Below are 22,798 nucleotides of genomic sequence, written 5' to 3'. Positions count from 1 at the left end.
AAAAAAAAAGAAAAAATAAATAAAAGCACTGCCACTTGGGCTCTGCTAACATGCTTTGAGCAGCCCCAATAAGCATACGTACATCTGTGCAGCTAGGTCTGATTTTTCAAATCCTGTTGCCTAGTATTAACTCCCAAATCTATATTTAAGCACCTAAGTAGGAATTACTACAGCTTTCCAAAGATCCTAAGCACCAAGAGCTCTTGTTAAGAGCTTGTCGAAGTAGTGACCTTCTAACGAATCAGTTTAAACAATAACATTCACCTTGCTCCCAGTGCCACAAAATTCAGTAGTTTCATACACAACTAAAGCTCCCAAATCTCTTCCAATGAGAGCACAACTTGTGAGGGTGTCCTGTCTTTCATACCAAAACCCTGGTTTGATGCAAAGAAAATACACAGATGGGCTATTTCTAAAAGCTTGTGGTGAAATCAGTGACCATGCCTTGGTTTTAGAGAAAGACTTGAAGCATGCAGGCTTTCTGGGGTCTCTCCAGGCAGCTCCCAGCATCATTAGCACGTAGGAAGAATGGTATTTATCACGTAAAATGTAACTGGGCATTGAACTGAAAATTAAAACTATTCCAGGACTGAATGGAGATACTTTGATATAATTCTTGCTTTCTCCATTCCAAAGCCAGGAAGTCTCTGAAGATTTCCACAGAAATTTGAACCTTGCTGCTCTTACAGTTAAATAAATAAATAATCAAAGAGCTGTTTCTCCCTTCCACAACCCAAGTCTTATCCTTTTCCAGACAAGCAAACTAATGTCCTACAGCTTAGCATAACACAGCAACAAGTGGTTGCTGTAAATGGGAGAGAACAAGCAATAACTCAATGAACAATATTTTTTAAATGAAACAATAAAGATGATTAATGAAAGAAGATGGTATTCCAAATACCATCCAAAACACCAGGGTATAAAGAACTACCAAAATGAAATGTTACTGTCTCAGTAACAGCTTTTAAAAATTAAAGCTGTGTCAGGAATTTTTAACTATGAAAGCATTTCAAGTTCTCAAGAACGTAAAAGATGAACAAACCTGTGAAGATACACATCAGATGGAAAGTGAGTAGGAACTGAAATTAGTCTCAATATTTTCTAGGGTCAGAAAATTAGTTTCAAGTTTAAAAGACGATTCTGATAAACTATATTTTAAATGCGTGTTCTACTAGATCTATACTTTTCAGTTCCTTCTTTTGTTCCTAAAAAGATCTACATAAGCATGGACACACATGAAAGTATGATCATTTTTATTTAAAATGCAGCTTTCAGGTGACATGACTACTTCGCACCAACAGTATTTCGTTCGTTTCATTTTCTTCATGTCAAGGTTAAGCACTTTCCCAAGTCTCACATCTCTTGAACAAGTTCCTCCTTTTCCTCAAAATACTTCTGAAACCACTCAATGTGTTCAATCTTCTGTTTAACACTGAGGTAAGGGTTTTTCGAAAGCCCACAGATGACCAGTTCCATGAAGTGGCGAATAGGTCCTTCCTTGGGAAAGCCTTTGAGGTGTTTCTCCAGAAAGATATGTTCATGAAATTCTGCATCATCATCCATCCCTACCAAAAGGAACAGAAAATGACAAAGACATTATCATAATATAACAGTGAATTGAACAAAATAAAAAAATAAAGCCTGTAAATAAAGCTTTAATTAGTAAAATTAATGGTTCTGTGCCTTTTAATCCTTTTGCATTAAACAAACCACAGAGAAGCATAAGAAACTCCAGGTCCTAAGATGTTAATTTCTCCCTTCACACAGGAAACGTCAGCATATCTCCTACCCATCTACCATATCATCTCCGTTTTGTGCCCCCAATTTACAAGGATATCTAATAGTAACCCTGCTGAAGGCTGATGCCAAAAATCAACCCTATTGGGAAAAAAAAAAGTTTGCTCAGTACATGTAACCTTTATTTATAATGTGCATCACCTTTTAGATTCTCAACACTTTGAATAAATACTTTTTAAAAACCATTTATTGTCTAATTCTGCAGAGGATTAAAGAATACAAGCTCGTCTTGAAAGAAGCAGGCAACTTCCTGAAGTATCTGATTCAGAACTGTTACAAAAAACTTGCATGTTCATTGCAAGTCACAGTTTAGCACTCCAGTGCTACCAAACGGGTACGGGAAACCGCTTTTCGAATCTGTGAGCATATTCTGATGCAAAAATGTTGTCTATCACACCAGCTGCTACTTGTAAGTAGTGACCAATGCAAAAGATGTTGCATTCAAAAGCATTCAGCTGAAGAGGAGCATAGAACAAGGGATTATTATAGATCTCTAATTGAATACAGGTCAGATCCTATGGCAATTTTTTGTCCTCCATCCTGTTGATTTCAGCTGTAGATGTTCATCCGATGGTGCTAGCATATACAAGAAGACTTAGAGCACAAATTCCTACATATAGGAAAAGAAAAAGGTTGCTTTTGCAGTTCCTGAGATTAAAAAAAAAAAAAAAAGAAAAAGAAAAATACACAGAAAAATGGGATTTGCAATTGAAACATTTTCCTTCAGTTAGAGGTGTATGAAAATTTTTATTTGATCCCTATCTGCTATGTATCTGTAAATGACTCTTGCAACTTCGAGTAAAAATTTATCAGAGAAAAATATTGCACGTCAACACTTCCAGACAACTAAAGTGGGAAGTCTATGCCATATGTGTACTTTTTTTTTCCCTATACTAGCTAGGGTATGATAAACTATTTGCCAACATTAAATTATCAGAATTAAAAATGAGAAAATGAAGCCACCTCAGTCATAGGCTTCCTCCTATGTTAAAGCTTCTTCAATTTTAGATGCATAATACTGGGATGGAGGAGACTCTCAACCCGTATATCGCATTCATTAAGTTTGCATTCTGTCTTTCCTCCATTAGGTACTGCACTGCCTGAAGGAGCTGGGAAACACATCTATTTTTCCCTGCACATTTTTCGCAGAAATATGTGTAGCGTCTACCAATGCCAGCTACGCGCCACTCATCTTCTTTGTCTTTGAAAGAAAAAGCATATTTCCTTCTTCTTCAAGCGCTCTCCTGTTTCTGATATGTTAAAAGAAATAAAAAAGATCACAGCAGCTTCAGAACTTGTATTTCTACAATGCTTGAAAAACGATGTCTACTTAGAGAAGCACAGAGATGATTTTTTTACCATGCCACCCACGCTGACCTTCCCCTAGCCCAGGAAGGTGGAATCTCACCGTACCTAGGTGCTGATGGTTGCGTTCACAAGCTAACATCCTTTCCAGATTTCATGCTTCTGCTGGTCACAAAAATCCAAGAGAAATAAACCAATGAACCCACTACTGAAAGAATCTAAATAGCACTACCACTAAGTGTGGGCTTTTCTGATGCTCTTCTTTTGGACATAAAGGGTAGAAGAGAGTATGTCTAGTTAATAGTTTCTCCAATTTTCATCTCTAATCTAAAGGAAATTAAATCATTTATAGTCTCACACAAAAATTCGGGTCAGGAGGAACATTACCTCATCTGTTGTGATCTCTCATTTGTCAAAGACTTGACACATGGTTTGAGGATGAAGTGCGAAGTCCAAATAACTCTGTTAGACCACATATTTCAGTCCTCAAAGAAGTAAAGCGTGCATCACAAAAAAGAGACCACAACTGCTCAAAGCATCAGAGGCCAAGACCTCTGATGGGAATTGATTAGATGAGATACTTTGGCATGACTGCCCCACTCCCAGCAAGTCATACCTCCTGCTGCAGGGGAAGAACAAGCCTGTCCCTCACCCTCTCTTCAACTGTCCTCAGAAACCTCATTTGAAAGGACGTCCATGGTGGGAGCCTAAAGCAGAGGACTTTCTTTATCAACTCCAAAGCAAGAAGTCACTCTCAACATCCTATTTCCAATTCCCTGTGTACTACAAAAGAGAAAGTCTGGAAGAATTTCTCTAGCTAACACACTAACCCTCCCAAAGGAATGACCAGCCTTCCCTTTCAGGCAACATCTCAAATGCAAATGGGGTGTCTACTCTTATAGGGTGTCTTGACAAACTCACAGCAAATGAAGAGGACCAAATATTTTCTGAGCCAGATAAATTAGGCCCTTACAGTAGGTCCCTAGAACAGACCAAAAATAAGCAAAACAATCCCTTCCCCTAAAATGACTGCGTAACATTTGCCACCTCTCTTGGTAAACTGCCCCAGTGCTGGGAACAGCATCTCAGCAAAACAGCCAGAGCAGGGCCTGGCAATCTTTTGCCTACAGAAGCCATCAGAGGCAACCAAGGCACTAATTTTCTGAGACTTCCACTACACCTATTGCTTATGCCATAACAATCCCTGACGTACCAGAAGCATTTGTTCCTCAGGATGGTTTGCTAAAGCAAAGTAGCACCAATAACATGTGCTGTCCTTTTTAACCACTGCACTCCTCGGGATTTGAGTCATCGAGGCAAAAATACACAGGCATCATTTTAAAAGGTCAGAAATCAACTTCTTCCCCAACTTTTTGCCATGGCAAATGACAGAGTAGAGCTAACCCTGCTAGAAGAAGAGGCAACCAGACGGAAGGAGGAGCGAGAATGATGTTACGCAAGCCATGCTAGCGGTTTGCTAATCTGGTAAAAATTAATCAGAGGCAGGAGAGAAGGGAAAAAAAAAGATAGTTTGCTGCCTAACAGTGACTTCAACTGTATCAGAGAAAGGAAAGAAACGCAGGCAGGAGCTGACAACAGGGCAAGGGGGAAGACTTACTGGCTGTTGCAGCAAGCCAGTAAGTCTAGCCACATCTTCAGATGTTCCTATTAGGGCCAGACAAGTTTTAAACATCATGACCCTGCCCTGTTGCCTCAAAGCTCAGCACAGTGTCTTGGTAAAGCACTCAAATGAGAACACTGGAGATGCTCTGAAGCCAAGAAAAGCAGTTATAAGCTGTCTTCTTTATTTTTCACATTTCATTTAAAACTTTAAAGGCTTTCATAATGCTAAAAGTTGAGCACGCAAGCTTTCTCAATAGAAAATTTAATTACATAGATGCTTCTAAAGCCCCATTCTTCTGCATAAATTTTTTAAAAATCACACACTTTTTGATACAGAACAAGCTGAGATAACATCCTCCTATTGAGGGAGCTCACTGTTACCAAACTGCAGAATTAACAGGGGAAGGGGCATCTTTCCTTTGCAGAGCCACTGACAGTGCACTATGTGGAAATAATTGGAAGGAGGTTCTCAAGTTTTCAACTGTACTTTGACGTAGCTGCTCTGAATAACAGCCTGCGACACGACAGAGCTGGCGGTTTGATAGAATTCAATTCACTGACTTGATATTTCAACCTGAGAGGTGATAGATTTTGGAACGCTCCGCTGGAATTTTCCACATGACCGGTCTTTGTGGACAAACCAACAAAGATTCTTGTTTAACTATATGTAAAGGCTCTTTGTCCATTTGCCATCCCATCCCAGACAGCACGGTTCCGGCCACGCTGCTACAACAGAAAAACCATTGGCCGCCAAAGCCACCCGGTCCGCTTAGGGCCCCAGCCAGCAGGGATCCAGCCACATTACAACAACAGAAAAACCATTGGCCGCAGCGGTTTTAAGCTTGCAAAACATGACTAGAATATACTTGGACTTCTACATGATGGAACAGATCGATTCTGGGAGCAGTGATTAAATTCTGCGAAGAAACTGCCAAAATAGGATGAGAATAAATATTAAGAGACAATGAAGCACATTATGCAATTTGCAATTCAGTACAGGACAGATTTTCAAAGACTCCCGGCTTCAGATACTAACCTGTTTTGCTTTCAGTGACTGAATCACTCTCAAGTAGTTCTGTTTGATGTCTTTTTTAAAAAAATAAAGAAAGAAACCACTCAAGCTCTCCCTGAAATTATGAAACCCCCATTCCTGTAGTGTTCACTTGCTTTCTGTAGTCCTTCCTTAACGTGCTCTCTTTTCTCTGCTAGCTTAAGTTCAGGGAGGTGGCTTCTTTGTTTACTTAGTGGGGGTGGTTGTTTTTTTTAATAAATGGAAATATGATTTTTTTTTTTAATAAATGGAAATAGGAGCAAATACAATGCACAAAGATATCTCGTTAAGATAGATGCCCAGAACGAGTGAATATTGAGACTGTTCTTTCTTATGAAACTGATAAAACAGAGAGCAGATGACTCTTTTAACACTCAGCCAGTACTGAAATGGAACTGGCAAATAGCTGACTAGGATCTGGCTAGTCGCTGTATCTGAGAACCCCACTGAAGAACAGAATAAGCCTTATAAAACCCACGGCAGTCTTGAGAGTCTCCTTCCTCTGCTAGAAGCTTCTTTCTCATAGTAAAAGGTATTACGTAACAGACTTGAATAGCCCTCTGGTGTTGAAAGCACCAGGACAGGGAGGGAGGGAGGGAGGGAGTCCTCCCCGCTCTGGCAGCAGGCAGCCCTCAGATCAGCCAAACCACCTGCAGGACTTCACCTGAAGAGTGCCAGAATGAGTTCATCTGAAGAATCTCCGACTTGGAACCGTTCAAAAGCTACATTTGTTTACTATCACATGCATGATTCATCATCTGAAACACTATGTTAAAACAGTCAGTCTCGTAACACACTCTAATTCTCAAAAATGCTAAATACAGACAAATATTAAAAATTAACACTGCCCGTACCTGCTTCATTGTCAATTGGAAACTCCCACAGTATTCCTTCTTTCGTCCACTGGATCATCTCCTCAAAACCGTTTCGGGGAGGCTGGTCAGTTACTGCTGCAATCTCCTTCGCAAATTCCAGATCCCAAATCGTCGGTGAAGATACTAAACACAGAATTTTTTAAAGATCTATCAGCATGCCAAAAATTTCTTGTTGGCTAGAACAACATATATCCTTTAACCTTAACCCTTCCAGAGACTAGTGCTTAGCAGTTATGCTAATTAGCAGTTATGCTAAAATTAGCAGTTATGCTAATTTTTCTACCTTAGATGCCAGCATCACTTTTTTCAAGTGAGAATTCTCTGCTGAAATGAAAACTCATTGAATTAGGAAACACCTAAGAAAACAATTCTGAACCAGTAAAGGACAGTTTATTTTTAGGGCCCTCACCCACAGCAGGATTTTTTCACATTTTTCTTTCCCTTTCTGTTTTCCACCTTGTATATATGACAAACTCTGAACTTGACTGGTACACTCTGCTACAGCAGTCTGGCTTACTACAGGAGTGTTCAGGTACTTCTCAACTATACTCTTCTTCAGGGAGACATTTAATCTACAAATGATGGCAACCCTTTCCCCAAACATCTTCAGAGGCCTGATTTCTGCTTCCTGGGCTTGAGAAATCCTGATGTCCTATTTTTCTGCCAGTCCAACAGCACCTTTAGGGATGTATCTATCCTGATAAATAAACAAATCCAAGCGTATTTTTAAAATCCAAGTGTATTCGTATGGCAGCAGTCACTCTCAAGGAGCTCCTGCCCTGCCCCTCCACCCTCGGAGAACTGGTTATGAGCCCAGCCTGAACCGCATCCCTGAAACGAAGGGAACACAAAGGGAACAAGCTGTTACCACAGGACAGGGAGGAACAGCTGGGAGTGCCTTGGGGTGCTGTTTCATGAGCTGGCCCAAGTCCTGCTCCCCTCTGTTTTCTTGTCTCCCCGTTACCAATTCACCCTAATCTCCCCAGGACAGAGATTTTGGTGTGAATTCAAGTGTTACAGTCCATTTGAAGTGGATTATGGCCAATCAGTTATGATTTTACTGCTCATAAGTATTTGAAACTAAGATACAATTTCATTTTTGGCTCCGTGGCTTACAGCTCAATTAAATTAAAAATAAATAAATAAATAAATCTTCTCCCTCCTTTTAAGAAAACATTCAAAGTGCAAACAGTATTTTTGTATGCTGGAAAGTGTTTTCATTTTTTGCATCAAATCAGAAGATACTTTTTTAAATTATTTCTTACTTAGCAGGGAAAATTGCAGAACTATATTCCCCGGCTGCCTACTTTGATTTGAGGGCTAGAGGCAGGAATAAACAGATAAAAGGCAACATGAGAAAACGATACCAGAATTAAATTATTGTCCACATCTTAAATAATACCTTCTAACAACATGCTGCTAATAAATCTTCTAATAGAGGAGAGATGAAGCTTATGTTTTCAAGCTTGCAGTAAAGGTCATAAATATATGATATTTTCACCTCTGTGCAACTGAAAATAATACTGATATTTTTCAGTAACAGTTATGAACTATTTTTTTCAGGATGCCAATTTACTTCGTTAACATTCATGCTTTCCAAATAAATATTCATTATGTAACACAGAACTTGCTTCTCTGTCATTTATAAATAATATTTAAACTCATGATCTCAGCTAACACAAGCCAAGAAAGTGAAAGCAGATGAATCAAGGTATCACGTATCATGCTGGTATTTCCTGAGATTAAGGCTTCTTTTTTGGGGGGTGGGAGGTTGTCAGGCTTAGTCAGTAAGCCATTTAATAAGCTTTCTGGCTTAGAATATATTGTAGATTTCCTCAAGGCTACGTGGAATAAAACAGGGAAATGCCACATAAAAAACCTGAAAGAACCTTATTTCTTTATATCTAATTATAGGTACTCTTACACTGCTTTTAGCAAAACTGGAACATGCAAAAAATTTGTATCTTTTTATTTGGTGTGACTACCATGTGCCAGTGTGGCTACACTGTGTCATGCAAAAACAGAGATTTAAGCTCTCATCATCTGACCTCAGTAAATTTGTTTCAACTCAAATATCAATTATTTGAGTACCACTTTGGTCAGGGTAACTAAAACAAAAAACAACAACAACCCAAATCCTGCAGCATTCACTGTGGTTTTATCTGAAATACAGACAGATTTTTAAGGCAGTCGACTGCCTTCAAAAAAGCAGCAAACTGAATTCCATTCTAATAAGCAACTTTCATAGTCCACCACAGAGGTGGCTACGCTCAGAAAGCTCACAGCTGCTTGGAAACAGGCAAATAGCACCATGTGACATTTTACTAGAGAAATTAAATAAACCAATTAATTTCTCTCCCTAGTTTCAAATCTAAAAACAAAAGGAGAACACTACTAAGCTAGAAGCTGACAAAAATTAACAATCTTACTCTTCAAACAGAAAAGAAATGAGTACCAAATTCTAAGATACCAGAAAGGAAGAACGCTATTTCTTCTGCAGGTGTTAGCTTTATAGACAGTTCTAAGTCATTATGCTGCAATAATGCATTTTTCCAAAGCATCTCAGGACAGTTTAGAGAAATTAGCATACCCAGGATTAGTGTAGAAATGCAGTTTCATTGTTCAGAAGGCAAAAGCGAGAGAGAGACTTTAAATTTCTTGCCCATAATCACACACCCATAGCCAAAACCCAGTCTGCGTTAAAGCGAAGTCATACTTCAATGCTAGTCTTCACGTGGGAAATCCATCCCATTTATGTGGCAACTGAGACTTCTCCTGCAGAGCTATATGGAGGTGGGTCACAGCCATTTCTCCATTCTTCTTTTAGTTTAATCTCGCAGGAAATTTGGTGTGCATTTTAAGTATCCATGTGTGAAAAACTAGCTACAGTAGGTAAAGCAAGGTGTTGTTTGTTGGGTGCTACAGGATCTTTTAAGCAACCCACATAACACCAGATGAAAGAAGCCCACAGAGCAACCAGGCTTACAGTATAGTTTGTTTCCACACTGCTTTGGCACAGCCACCCGTCGAGCTAGCTTGTTTCCCTGACACAACAGCCTTGTGTTCTTTGCCATTAAATGAATTCAACAAGTTCACAAAATGAACACCAATGGAGCCCACATTCCTGTTCTCCAGACTGGTTTAAGGCTCTCAGAAGCAATCATAGTGACAAAGAGTTGGTTTTACCCTTCAAAGTTCAGTAACAGAACGTTGCAATTAGTACAGAAAACACTAAGGTACGACACTGCGTGGAAGTTTTGTTTATTAAAAAGCAGAGTTCCATTAAAGTATTTTTTTACAGGTCTGAAAGCAGGAAGTTAACAGGTCATGAGTCTCTTTCACAACAGTGAATCCCTTGATATTCTAAAAATTCAGAACTTGGCTTCATTGGCTTTTTCATTATTGAATTTCCACTAACCTGTTTTCAGCGCGCTTTCCGTTTCTGGAGGAGCCTTAGTGAATATATTAAGCCTCTTTCCTTCTCTAAGACTTCTATAAACAAAAGAGAAAAACGATATTTACTATTTCACAACTTTTCACAACACTGCCAGATACAAAATTTTAAAGCACAAAATATTCTTATGATCTAACAGATCTCTGGAGGACAAAAAAAAAAGAAGAGAGAGAGTGACTCTCTTTAAATCCTCAGGCTTTTAACCAGAGAGTGTTTCTGACTGGATTATTACTCTGTAACAGAGCTTCCCAAAACATTTCTATGTGAAAGAACGAGCATAAATCAATTATACTCACAGTCATTTTTCAGTTAAATATTTACAAATCTGAATGAAGTTAAACAGTATCAAACTACAGTCCATAAACAATTTCACAGAGGTGCAACTAAAAACGGAATTTGGTGATTTGTGTTTTTTTTTTCTGTAAATACTATTGCACAATTCAGGAAAAGAAAAGGCAACAGCGTAATGATACAATTCCTGCTTTCTGACATAAATAGCCTTTTTGGAAGATTACACAGCCACCTCGTGCCATATGGCAACCACACACAACATAGCTGTATGATATATTTTAAGTAGCATCACCCTGGTGCTCTCCTTTCCAAGTATTAAAATATTTTGTTCTGACCGTCTATTTTTAAACATTTTTATCTTCAGCATTAGCCTATACTAAAAAAAACAAGCTCAAAAATTCCAAGAGATCAACAACTAATCAAAATAAATTCTCATATAAATGGAAACAAAGAAAATACAATGCCTTTACCGTAAAACACACTGAACTTCGAACAAATGGTTCTTTTAATCATGTGATCTTCTTTATTAGTGCAGACCTCCACTGAAATTATAACAGCTCTTGCTTTATGTTAACACATATTTATTGCTACCTTGGCAACACCTGCTTTTCTTGACCATAAAATTTCACCTCTCTGGTTGTACTGCAGATTTCTGATGGCCACAACCACTTCTGCAAACCTGCTCTTGTCATATTACATTTTAGTGATGTAACTACCCTGGATCTATTCCAGCACAGAGCAGTCTAATTACACAGCCTTAAAGAATGTTGATTTAGGATTATATTTTCCTATCTGTGTGTAACTCCCAAAAACGTTGGCTGAAGATACAAGCATGGCTTGGAAGAACATTTATTTTAAAATGACTAGTTCAAATTACTATAAAGCAACATCATCCAGGTCACTGAAACATATTAACACAATTTGAACATCTTCTTCCTAACCCGTTCTTTCTATATTATCAATAGATAAGTACGCCTGCTAGAATTTCAGAGATGCAGAAGGAAATTTGAGAGTGAAATTAAAGACAGTTTGTTCATAACAGAGATGTTAGAAATTCTTTTAAGGTATCGTTCCTAAAGTTATATACCACAAAAAATTTCATCACACAAAGAAAGTGAGATGGCTCCTCAGATACCATAAATATAATAAATGTTCTCAAATGCAAGTGAAATTTGCTTTACTTTGCAGTATATTAATAAATGAAATTTTTATCAGAGATATATACTGCATGAACATGTAAGAGTTCAAGCTTTCAGCATACACTTACAGATCATATTATTTTAATTCTTTCAAACTTGGAAAAAACTTTTAATCCAACACCTTAAATCAACTGTTTCACAGTCAGCCAAGAATCACAGCTTAATAACAAAATGACTTTCATCTGACTACCAACCCTGTCTGATAATTATCCCTAGATTAAAAATATCTATCTATGGAGCTATTATTCAGCAACTGATAATGAAGGCTGTCCCCTTGCTCCTTAAGTAGTTCATAGCAGAATTAATGGCAGCTCATAGCTGAATGAAAATCCCAGAGCAGAAATATCTAAGTTACCAAGGGCTTGGTCTATAACCTTGTTCCACTTCTTTCTTTCAGCTTCCAACAAAAGCAGCACCTCTTGCACTTAACATCACAAAAGGATGTTCCTGGTCTTATAACTGTCTTATAACAACAAGAAGTCCCAGGACATAATTCAAACCTTATAACATACCTTAACGGTTTGGTAGCTCACAAAAAAAAGGAAGTTAGGCAGAAACATCTCAGCAAACAGCCTAAGTTATTCTAACGACTGGCCACACACACTGACGTTTTTGCACGTTCTGCATGGCTCAGTGCATAAGCTCCAACTCGTTCCTTGTGGGAAGTCATAATTCTCTGTTTATGAAATACTGAACTAGATGTCTCAGCCAAAAAGGGCAGATTGTTGTACATCTACTCACCTACAATTTTATGCTTATTTTCTTCTTAGTTATGCAAATTCTTTCTTCAGGATTATCCACCCTAAACACAAATTATTCCCTCAGCTTCCAGCCTCTAACCCCAAGAAAAGGGTGTCAATTTGCACGTTAATGATTAAAGTTAATCTCACTAAAAACAGAATTGCGAGAGAAAGAAGACAGTGAGAAGGAACGTGATCATGAGCTGCCACGGGAAAATTAAAAGAACGCAGGCATGAAAGCACAGCTTATAGGAGGAGTAAAAAGCACTCCTTAATGAATTAAGAAAGGTAACAGGTAAAGCAGCAGCAAGAGAACTTTATTAAGTAGCCTGCAATCATCATGTAAATTAAGAAGTTCATTTAACAGACAGTTATAATAGCATGGGCAATCAAGATGAATAGATAAATAAAAACACTCAAAATCTCTTTAAAACCCCAAGAGAACATTTTTATTCTGAACAGAATGTTTATCAAAGTTTTCCATTAGATGAACGTAAGACTTCAAGGCATCCATTTCACAAAAAGTTAACAAAGTGATATAAAATTATATTGTGCGTGAGAATAATTTAAACTGGTTAAAACAGAAATGCAATTGCATTTCAGCACCAAGCATTTCAAAAAAATGAAAATTTAGTATCAGAAAAGCCCTAATATTTTGGTTACCTTGTTAACATTAACCAACGTGTTCTCACGGAAGTTAATTTCAGTGTTAACAGCACTTCTTGAAAAATACTTCAAGCTTTCCTTTAAAACTTGAAGCATCATGGTATTGTGAATACATATGACTAAATGTAAAATATTCCTCATTAGTAATTTTTTTGCACACTCCTCCTCTGGGAAATGGAAGATAACACAACAAAAAATACCTTCTGGAGTCAAAAGAGTGAGATGAGAATCTCTCAGGCTTGATTCTTTGCCCATCCTCCTCCATTGCCAAGGAAATGCGATTGGATATCATCACACCTCTCCGAGCCGGTGACTGCCTTTTAACTGACATTTCTGAAATAACATTGCTGAAATTAAAAAGGTAAAGGTAAAAAGTCAACAAACTGACACGAGAATGAAGCTTGTCACATGTATCAATCAGAAAGTCTACTTTCCATAGGTTTCATAATTATATATTCCTCACAAAATACATCTATTTTTAACTCATCAAATACTTAAGTCTTACTCTTTAAAACTATCTCAGTTGTTATATTCTAAATGAAAAGTGCTATTTTAGCCTACAATGAGTGCTTTCTTTGAAACTTACTCATTTCCAATTAAAAGAAAGTTATCACTTATCTGCATACCATATTCAGAGAGTGTATTAGGTAGGTTTTGCTTAAGTACACGAGAAATTTCTCTGGATACAAGGAATACGCTGAAATAAGGAAGTAAAAATAACCTTTTTTTTTGGAGAGGAGACAACTCTGCCCAGGGACAGAGCTGTGCTGCTGCAGACTGAAAAGAAGCTTGCCTTCACACATCAGCTGACACGGGTCAATCATGCCACCCTAATAAGTAGGTCACCTTTCCTGATCCACTGCAATCTGTTGCATTGCATAATCATACTACAGCATTGACAGGCCACATCTTCCTTCAGAATTCTGTAGCCAAAATCACGCAGGAAGAACAAACGCTCCTATCTCTTCCAGTGCAGTTTGCAGCATTTATTCTGAATGTAAAGGATGAAACATACAGCCTGCCTGCCCCCTTAAATGTTGCGTCTGCAGGTTGGTAAAGACTGAGGTGATTATTCCTCTTTTCCTAATAACGTGCAGACATCCAAAACTGCAGTGCTCAAGTTTGAGAACATCAAGGTGGTCTCAAAAAACAAAAAGTGGCCAAGTAAAAACTACTGTGTGTCCATTTTATGAAAAGCTTTATTAAATTCAAACTATGCTTTTGATACCTTAAGTTAAAAGAGATTTTATTAACAAGAAATACTCCTACAAAATTGTAAAAGCTAATTGCCACAGCAACGCAATAAGGCTTTGTCTTCAGCGTTAGATGTGGTTTTGAATGGCAGAACAAGAGTAGCACAGCTCTTCAAGTACCCGCTCTGAAAGAAAGGCATCCAAAAATAAGCTTTAAATCACTTCATTTTAATCTTAAAGGAAAAACCACCTCTGACGACTTGCACCTCTCACACTACAAATTGCCCTACGTAGCGCCCGCTGGCAGCAGTGAGCTGGTGTAGGGCCAGAGACCCGACACGCTTCCAAGGGTCAAGCAAATGTAAATCCTAAGGTCAGCCCCACAGGGCCACGCTCAACTCGGCTGTGGTGTTCCTGTGCTACAGGGGGATCAGGCTTCTTCCAAGAAGCTCTCCTCAAGACAGAACTCGATTTAGTTGGGGTTTCGCACGGGGGGTCGTCCTCCCTTCTGGACACGCTACGCCACCCATCTATTAGCACATACAGTCAGCAGCATCAGATTTCTCATCAGAAAGTCCCAATGTCACCCCAGCGCTGGTACAGGAATATTATTGGCAGCAATATTCACCACTCCATAATTAATAGCACCCCTTCGTTCCCTAAAAATAAAACCACAAAGACGTTTTCATTGCCTTCTATAATGAAACATCAGATTATAAATTCATATTCCAGCCCCAGCTACGGTGGTTGGATATTACATGATTAAGACCTCATGTCCCAAGATGAAGCTAAGAATCTGAGTTCCTGGATATCTCTGCTTTCCAGAGATGGGAAGAGGTTGAGCTTCTATAACAAACACAGGTCCTCTCTCCATCCTGATTACCAACTGTTAATTATGGCACTAAAAACAAAGATCCAGGAAACTCAAGATATATTGTAGACTTCAGCTCCAAATTACTTATCTTTTTTACCCAAAACAGGAGCTGAAATTTCAGCTTGCGTTGCCACTGGTTTTATTTTGGTATAGTGCTGTTGTAATTTCCACTGAGTGAAACTTCATTCCAAACCAAAATAAATAAATTCCTGTGTCATTAATATTTTCCCCTCCTTGTGAACAGGCTGTCCTCGGGACGGCTACAAAACAAGGCAGAGACAGCTGTGTACAACAGGGACCTCTGGAGGTCAGGCCACAACACTGAAAAAAATAGTACAAATCAAAAGATCTAGAAAATAGACATTTCTTACCCTCAAAAATGGCAATAGCAGTCTCCCCCCCCCCCCTTATTTTTTTGCAATTGAGCATTATTTGGTTCTAACACTTACGATAGTAACTCATCTTTAAATTGTTTTAAATAAAGGAGGAATATATGTTGGCTTTTTTAATTTATAAGTATATTGAATGCAAAAGCTTTATGAAAAAAATGAAAAGCTCAACAGCCCATACTCGCTTTTTATTCAGACATTGTTATTTCGTGTTGATTTTTATTTGAAAAAAAAGCAATTGCTTTCTAATATTTTAAAGGCACTTTAGTGCTTTGTGTGGACTGAGGTACTTTTGGAAAATGAAGTCATGCCCAAGCAAGACTGAGGGCTACTGGACCTTTTAAATCAACATTTTTAATACTGACCAGAAAGCCAGAAGTACCAAATTAATCTCAGAGGCCAACTAGGAAATGTTGCTGTTAGCCAGGTTTTCAAAAAGTCATGACAATCAGCAAGATTTATTTCTCTTTCTAGACAACCCATCCACCACTGCTAGTTTCAAAGCATTACCCAACTATTAAGAAAGAAAACTGACTTTCCAGCGTATGTTAAAAAAAAAAAAAAAAAAAAAAAAAACATATTTTTCAAGGTGGAAATGAGGTAGTTTACAAAGCTGGCTCAGGGAGTCAAAGAAATTGCCAACTCAAAGCACTGCAAGCCCATCATGACACTCCTCACCAACTAAAAGGCTGTGTGCAAAGGGAAATCTTTTCTAACCGTAGCGACATTTGAATGTCTGCATTTTTCTAACCAAAGCAATCCATCCACAAAATGTTAAAAGACAGAGCAGTATCATCACATCTTACCCCCTCTATCAACTGCATAGAGCCACACAAGGCGGGGACTTTAGCTTTTAAATTTCTTCAGAATTTAAACTCTCTTTCAATAGAAAAAAGCCTCTCTGCTTAGACTGTAACTTCCTCGGACGCTTTCATTTTTCCACAGCAGCCACAGCTGCGTTACGCCCTTCAGGATAAGTGCAATGGGTGGCTGGAGAGAGAGACCTCAAAGCAGAACCATCAAATTTAGAGAAGAGCGTGTATATCTTAAGAAAGAGGTGCAGGTGCACATGAGGTTAGCCACTGCACGTGTTAGCTTGGTCAGCAGCAGCATGACCCTCCAACATCTTCCCTGGAATTGCTGTTCTAATTACACTGAAGCTGACCACCCACAGACTATACCATTATTAAGACAGTTGTGTACTCTACTCTTCCAAAAACCCCAGGGACAGAGATGGAATAACCTCACGGGTAATTACCAGCGTAATGAATATGTTCTTTGTACAAAGCACTCCTCATTTGTTATTCTTATATTAGGAAGTGTCTCATATTTTTTGGCAATACTGCACAAAAAGAAGAAGAATGCAGAAACGCATTGATTTTACGTAAAGCATTCAGATCTTTAACCTCCAAAGCTATTCATTTTGGCTCCAAAACCACGTGGAGAGAGAAACTTCCGTCAAGTTCTCAAGATCTCTCATAGTCAGACTGAGAGGAGGTTATGAAAACAGCACACACACAGCCTTTGGAGATGCTTGTGTATACTACCTAAAAACACACTTCAACCTAATAGCATGGACTTCACATGCTTGGAGAGAATTTCATTCTGCTCTCCACAACAACCATTAGCGCTCTCTGTAGAAAAATCCTGAATTCAGCCTAAAAGGGAAACTTGCAAAGCTTCTCCCTTTTTCGTTGACAATCCCTGAAGAACACACATTTTGTTTAACCGAGTTTTTTACTGAGCATTGTGCATCCCAATTACTTGATCTATTTGCAACCATCCATTGTATTCTTCCTCAGTTTTCACTCACTTAAAACGTAGAAATCTGCAGCAAACATCATTAGTTTGTTGGCTACTCTGCTTGCAGTTCATTGATAAACACACAAAGCAGAAACAAATCCTTTACAAATCCCTATAGCAACCTACAAATACACAGTCCAAACCTAAATCCTTGTTTGGGACAAATTCATTTCCCCAGAATAAATTCAACCTAAGATAATAACCATCTTGCAGTTCACGCTGCAAAGAGCCATAAATAAAGGTTTCACATTCTTATTTTGCTGCAGATACAGCTTTCTGTTTAGTTCAGCATTTCATCTGGATTTAAGCCTTATTTTCTGAGCAATTATCTGAATGCTAGCCGAAAAAAAACAGTCTGTGTTTAGCTGTCATCCAAAAGAAGAGCAATATGCACAACTGTTTCAATTTCCAAACAAATGTTTCTCATCTGTTTGAAACCCGCACTGGAAACGGACTGGAGCCAAGAGATGAGTTTATTGGGTTGACTGGAAAGTTTTGAAAGGAAGGGTGGGGCTACAAATAGAGTTGTTCTAGTTCAGCTCAGTTCTTCAGAGCTGTCATGAAAATTCACCGGTCCAGACAGAATGTCTGAAATGTCTACAAGTCCCTCCATTACGTGAAAATTTCTGAAACTAAAAAGGAAAAAAAAAAAAGAGAAGAAAGAAAGAAAGAAAGAAAGAAGCCCTTATTTCACTAGTCTATCCAAGAAAATAATGAAATAATGATCCTGGGCAGGAAAACAGATCGACTTCTGCCAACATTTAAGGAGTAAACCAGACCAATGATAACCCCATTATTCATTAATTCCAAGGAGAACCTGTCCTGTAGGGCCATCTTTCCAACACAGAATTCAGCCACCTTCAAGATGACAGTGCAAAATCAGAACTTCAAGCACAATTGAGAACAACATTCAGTATACAGACCGTATGTTAATAGTCCCCCCCTTTCTCTGTTTATCTGTGGTTTCTTCGTGTCTTCTTAGTTGTGCAAGTAGTTCTGACTCTGTCTGTTCCTTGCTGCGTGGAAAGGAAGATGCGACTGCAGAAACAGCCTCCACCAGTTCCCGATTTAAAGGTTTGCTTCTGCCAAGAGACACAATAGATATGGAAATACAAAAGCATTAAAGCCTTAATAAAATAAAAAAAGGACAATACAGAAATGGCAGTTATGGATGGGGCTTTGAGTAACCTGGTCTAGTGGAAGGTGTCCCTGCCCATGGCAAGGGGATTGGAATTAGATAGTCTTTAAGGTCTCTTCCAACCCAAACCATTCTACAAGTCTACGATTTTCCACAAGCTACATTTGTATGCTATCTTCCTTTACAATATTCTTTTCTGTATTCAGTAACACCATTTGATGCTTTATCCTAGATAACAACAAAAACTATCTGAAAAAAAAATAAAAGAAAATAAAATTGGTTAAGAAGTGTGTATGTTACACTTTACCGCTCAGTGTCTTCTGCAGCTTCTTGAAATGTGCTACTCTTACTGTCCAGGCCTTCCAGCTTGTCTGTGGCTTGGTTCTTGATCTCACGTGTTTTTAGCCGTTGAAATTTCTTCTTGGAGGTCACTTCTACTTTCATATTACCAATAATGTTTAACAACTTCTGCTTTGGTGTTTCTGCTGCACTCTCCGGACTCTTTGACGCCGCTTCAGTGGTGCTGCCTGTGGAAGTGGTTGATTTGTCCTTCTCAGTAGACAGCACACTGCTAGTGCTGAAGAGTTTCTGAATTTTGCTAGATAATACAGAAAGGTAAATAAATAAATAAATAAACAAATCTGAAGTTATGAACAGGTTCCATGGCTGAATTTTGTAAGCCTACAAAATAACATTATTTACAACTGTCTAGGCCTAATGATGTGCAAACTGAGTACATTAAGTACATACTAAATGTACTTTTTGTTCTTCAAGAAGGGCCAAAGCCCTTCTCTTATTTACAACCCTTGGCTATTTATGGTTTCTTCAGCACAAAAAGCATATAAACAACTTTATTCCCTCCACAAACAAACTCTTGATTAATCTAGGAACTTAAACAAAATGTTAAGACTATCCCTACATTAGGCTACAGACGATTCAAAATCCCCTGTTGTTGCTGGCTTTATTCTGTGCTAGGTACTATGACCTTATAAACATGAATTTGCATGAGCCATTTGTAGTTTTGTAAGCCTACATTAAAATAAATAAATCACGACTATTAAAAAAGAAAAATTACTGGTACCTAATACTTAAGTTCATTAGTACTATAGAAAACTCACTGACACTCTTAAAAAAAAATAACAGTAGAGAAAAAAAAAAAAAAGATTTAGCAACATCAGCCTGTATTCACACCCATGTACTTTGACATCGATCCTTCACAGTCCTACAAACATGAAACATGTTAAACCCTGTATCACGCAGCCAGGCACTTGTGCAGCCATATGAGGAATCACATCCTGCAGTAAAATCACCCGGCAACAAGCAGAAGAGCTCTTTTGGTTATTTCTCCATCTGGAACAGCTCCTCTACCTCGTTCACCACACCCCACCACTGCACAGAAGGTCCAAGTGGCACGGTGCAAGTGAGGGTGGGGAGCCATGGGCAGCAGAGAGCTGCTTAGGATACTGCTGAAACACGGATGCAACGGGATTCCTTAGGAAAAACTACCGTAAAATCCAAAGAGCAGTTCTCTTCAACCACCTAAAATGAAGTATTTAAATCTTTCAGTTCAAAACTGGCTTTTAAGAACCACCTTCAAGTTAATAAAGAAAGAAAAAAAAAAAAACACTTGGAATATTAATTGTGGTTCAAAATACTTCAGCTGATCTGAAGCAGTTTTGACATTTTCCCCATCTCTCCCATATAACTCTCTTTAGCAATTAATGATAATAAATAACTAGCATTATCAGAGAGCACCTCATTATTACTCCAGTCACTCTACACTTGATAAATTACCAAATTGCCAACATTAAACCCCAAATCTCACTGTTGCAAAGCGACAGGGAAACGGAGGCAAGGCTTTGGAGCCACGCTGGTGAGGATCCCTGCAGCCTGACAGAGCTGCCCTGCGCTCAGCTTCCCCAAACACTGCCTTTCATTACCTCAGGCTGCAAGGTGTTTAAAACCATTCAGGGATCCCTGCTTACAGCCCTGGAAAGCACTCAGAGAGCAAGACATCCACCCTACCAAGGCCCCCACAACCCCCAAAGCCGCCAGATCCCCTAGGATCCCCGCGTTAAGGATATACGGAAGGGCTGCGGCGGCCTGCCCGCGGTAACCCCGGCACCCTGCGGGCCCTGGGCTCCCGGTGCCCGGCCTGGTACCTGCGAGGCCGCCCGGCGAGGAAGAGGAGGGAGAAGCGGGCGGCTCGCCCGGCTCCGCAGCCCCAGGCCGGCGGGACGCGGCCCCACATGGCGGCCGCTGCCCGGCCCCGAGCTCCCTGCCTCCGCCGCAGCGCCGCCGGCCGGGAACAGGAGCCCCGAGCCGAGGGTTCCGCCTTCCCCTGTCGCGTTTTTGGTGAGTTTGTCCCCAACACACAGCCAGACCTTGGGTATGGGTGTGAAGTTTTTAATTTTAAAAGCTTTTAAGCGCTACAGACATTCGGTGTGCTCAGGGAAGGCACAGCATTAAGGAGTCTGAAAGACCGGGTCCTTGTACCAGCTTCTGTCTGCGGCCCTGCCTTGAAGGATTTTGTGGAGGAAAATAGATTCACGTTCATTTATGTCTCTATTAATGAGCTAACTCTCATTATTTCCATCATTGAATAGTCATCAAGTTGGCTCTGGGATAGAGATGCCAATCATGCCTCTATGGCAGGATGGCCTACCACCGCCAGATCCCCCAGAGTTAAGTATGTGTTTCTTGATATTTTTGCCAACAGCTGATTTATATTCCAAAAAGTGTCTTTTTTCCTCTCTCTCTTTTTTTTTTTTTTTGAACAATAACATATAAACAAATCAAAAAGATAACATCCAGAACGGTACTGCTATGGCATCCCCGCCTGTGATCTTTGAGATCCCTTCCAACCCAAGCCATTCTGTGATGACATCTGAAGACCAAGGTCAAGCCCTCTGAAGGACAGATGATCTTGTATTTCAGAACACAAGCTGTTTTAAGAGATTTAAAAGTAGCTTCCTTTACAGCCAGTCTATTGAAGTGCCTCTCAGCTTTCTCCAAAATTTCTGGTGCTGGAAATATTAGATATAAGACACCAAGCCACTAGTTTCATCCAGTTGCGCACTTGTGGTGCATAGCATATTTAGTTCCACATTTGGTTCCACTGTTTTGACATCCAACCCCCGTTTGCTGCTTTGCCTCTTAGGGTACCTTGCTTTTCTCAGGTACCCAGGGAAAAGTTAACATCCTTTCTGCCTCTGGAATGGCTTTTACACCTGTGCTTTCCTACCACATGCGTGGCAGATGAGAATCACACTGCTCACGTGTATAATGCAGAAAGACATGCCACAAAGAGAAGGGGAAAAAAAAAAAGTGACTTTGAGCTTTTTTGTTCCTCAGGATGGGTAGTTTCTGTGAATCAGAGATAATCAATTTTATACCACTGGCCACTCTGACCCACAGGGTAATCTGAAGTCCTAAAACAGCCTGGGAAACATCTACTGCAAGGTGCTGGGCGAGTTTTGAGGGTCTCATTTATGTAGCTTTGGCTGCTATTCCAGGAGGATGCTTCAGAAGAGCTGATGTTCATCCTCCTGGATAGTGAACGTTTCCCTAAGCATTAGGAACAGGAAAATAGTTTTCAGAGAATAAATGGTTTTCCTATGGTTTTCTGGAGATGGTGGGCCCAGGAGACAGACTTGAAGCGTTGGGATCTTGCAGGATAGAAAGCAATGCGTTTTACAAGGAAACCCTTGCAAAAAGTACCGTTTGACTTAATAGAAAGGGGTGCAGGAAACCCAGGGAGCCACAGGGTGGCAATGTGCTCATTGCAGTGTGGCATGTCGCAGCTCTAAACTCTCTCAAGCAACATCTCAAGTATTTTCACATTTTTGTACACAGTCCAAACTGCAGCCCACCAAGCCTGACGGTCTGCCCGAAGTACGTGGTTCTGAACAATCATCCTGAAATACCCAAGATAGATTTGATGTTTCAGCTGACAAACAGCAACTGCATTAGTTGTTAGATAATTTTCAAGTAAAGAGTAATCTCTAAGTGTTTCACATCATGTGAGATGCACAATTAATTCGCTGTCACTAAATGTTTACCACAGATGCAGCAATTATTTCTACACTAAAGCAATAGTCATGCACAGTTTGATAAGTCTGCTCATCCTTAACAATTGCCATATTCTGAAGAATAGCCTTTAAGAATAGACTTTAAGAATAGCATTTAAAAGGATTTTTTACAAGAAGATAACTGTATGGAAAAATCACCCATATCTGAAGCCTACAATTAATTAAACTGATGGTAAAAAGAAAAAAAAAGAAAAAAAAAAGTGCATTTAACTTTCTGGTATTTATAAAGCTTTTTCCTTGGTTTGGGCTTTGAAGGTAGAGGTGATCAGTTTTACTTGAGAGAAAACACTATGGGTGTAAGCTAAAATG

The 22,798-nt window shown here is 39.3% G+C and overlaps 1 protein-coding gene and 1 long non-coding RNA gene across 2 annotated transcripts in view; one reads left to right on the top strand and one right to left on the bottom strand.

Annotated features, from left to right (window-relative positions):
• Positions 1-963, top strand: part of LOC118165646 — a 20,853-nt gene extending 19,890 nt beyond the window's left edge. The window contains exon 3 of the long non-coding RNA XR_004750158.1: positions 800-963. This is a non-coding gene — a long non-coding RNA (uncharacterized LOC118165646). The remainder of the gene's footprint in view (positions 1-799) is intronic.
• A 273-nt stretch (positions 964-1,236) lies between these two features.
• On the bottom strand, positions 1,237-22,540 carry MRPS31 (mitochondrial ribosomal protein S31). The gene is made up of 8 exons (XM_035337720.1): positions 22,460-22,540; positions 20,561-20,817; positions 18,706-18,996; positions 18,184-18,342; positions 13,202-13,348; positions 10,070-10,143; positions 6,631-6,774; positions 1,237-1,565 (listed from the first exon to the last, which is right to left on the bottom strand). Exons 1-8 carry the CDS (start codon positions 22,538-22,540, stop codon positions 1,354-1,356), a joined length of 1,365 nt encoding a protein of 454 aa, XP_035193611.1. The 3' UTR covers positions 1,237-1,353.
• Positions 22,541-22,798: the final 258 nt, after the last annotated feature.

This window comes from Oxyura jamaicensis, chromosome 1, assembly GCF_011077185.1.
Source record: "Oxyura jamaicensis isolate SHBP4307 breed ruddy duck chromosome 1, BPBGC_Ojam_1.0, whole genome shotgun sequence".
Taxonomy (NCBI): Eukaryota; Metazoa; Chordata; class Aves; order Anseriformes; family Anatidae; genus Oxyura; species Oxyura jamaicensis.
This window is presented reverse-complemented; position numbering and strand designations above follow the sequence as displayed.

Coding starts and splice junctions, on each gene's coding strand:
- MRPS31 (XM_035337720.1), bottom strand. CDS start 22,540: ATGGCAATTGTTAAGGATGAGCAGACTTATCAAACTGTGCATGACTAT. Junction 18,997..20,560: donor CTCGCCGGGCGGCCTCGCAG/GTACCAGGCCGG, acceptor TGTATTATCTAG/CAAAATTCAGAAACTCTTCA. Junction 10,144..13,201: donor CACTCTTTTGACTCCAGAAG/GTATTTTTTGTT, acceptor TTTTGTTTATAG/AAGTCTTAGAGAAGGAAAGA.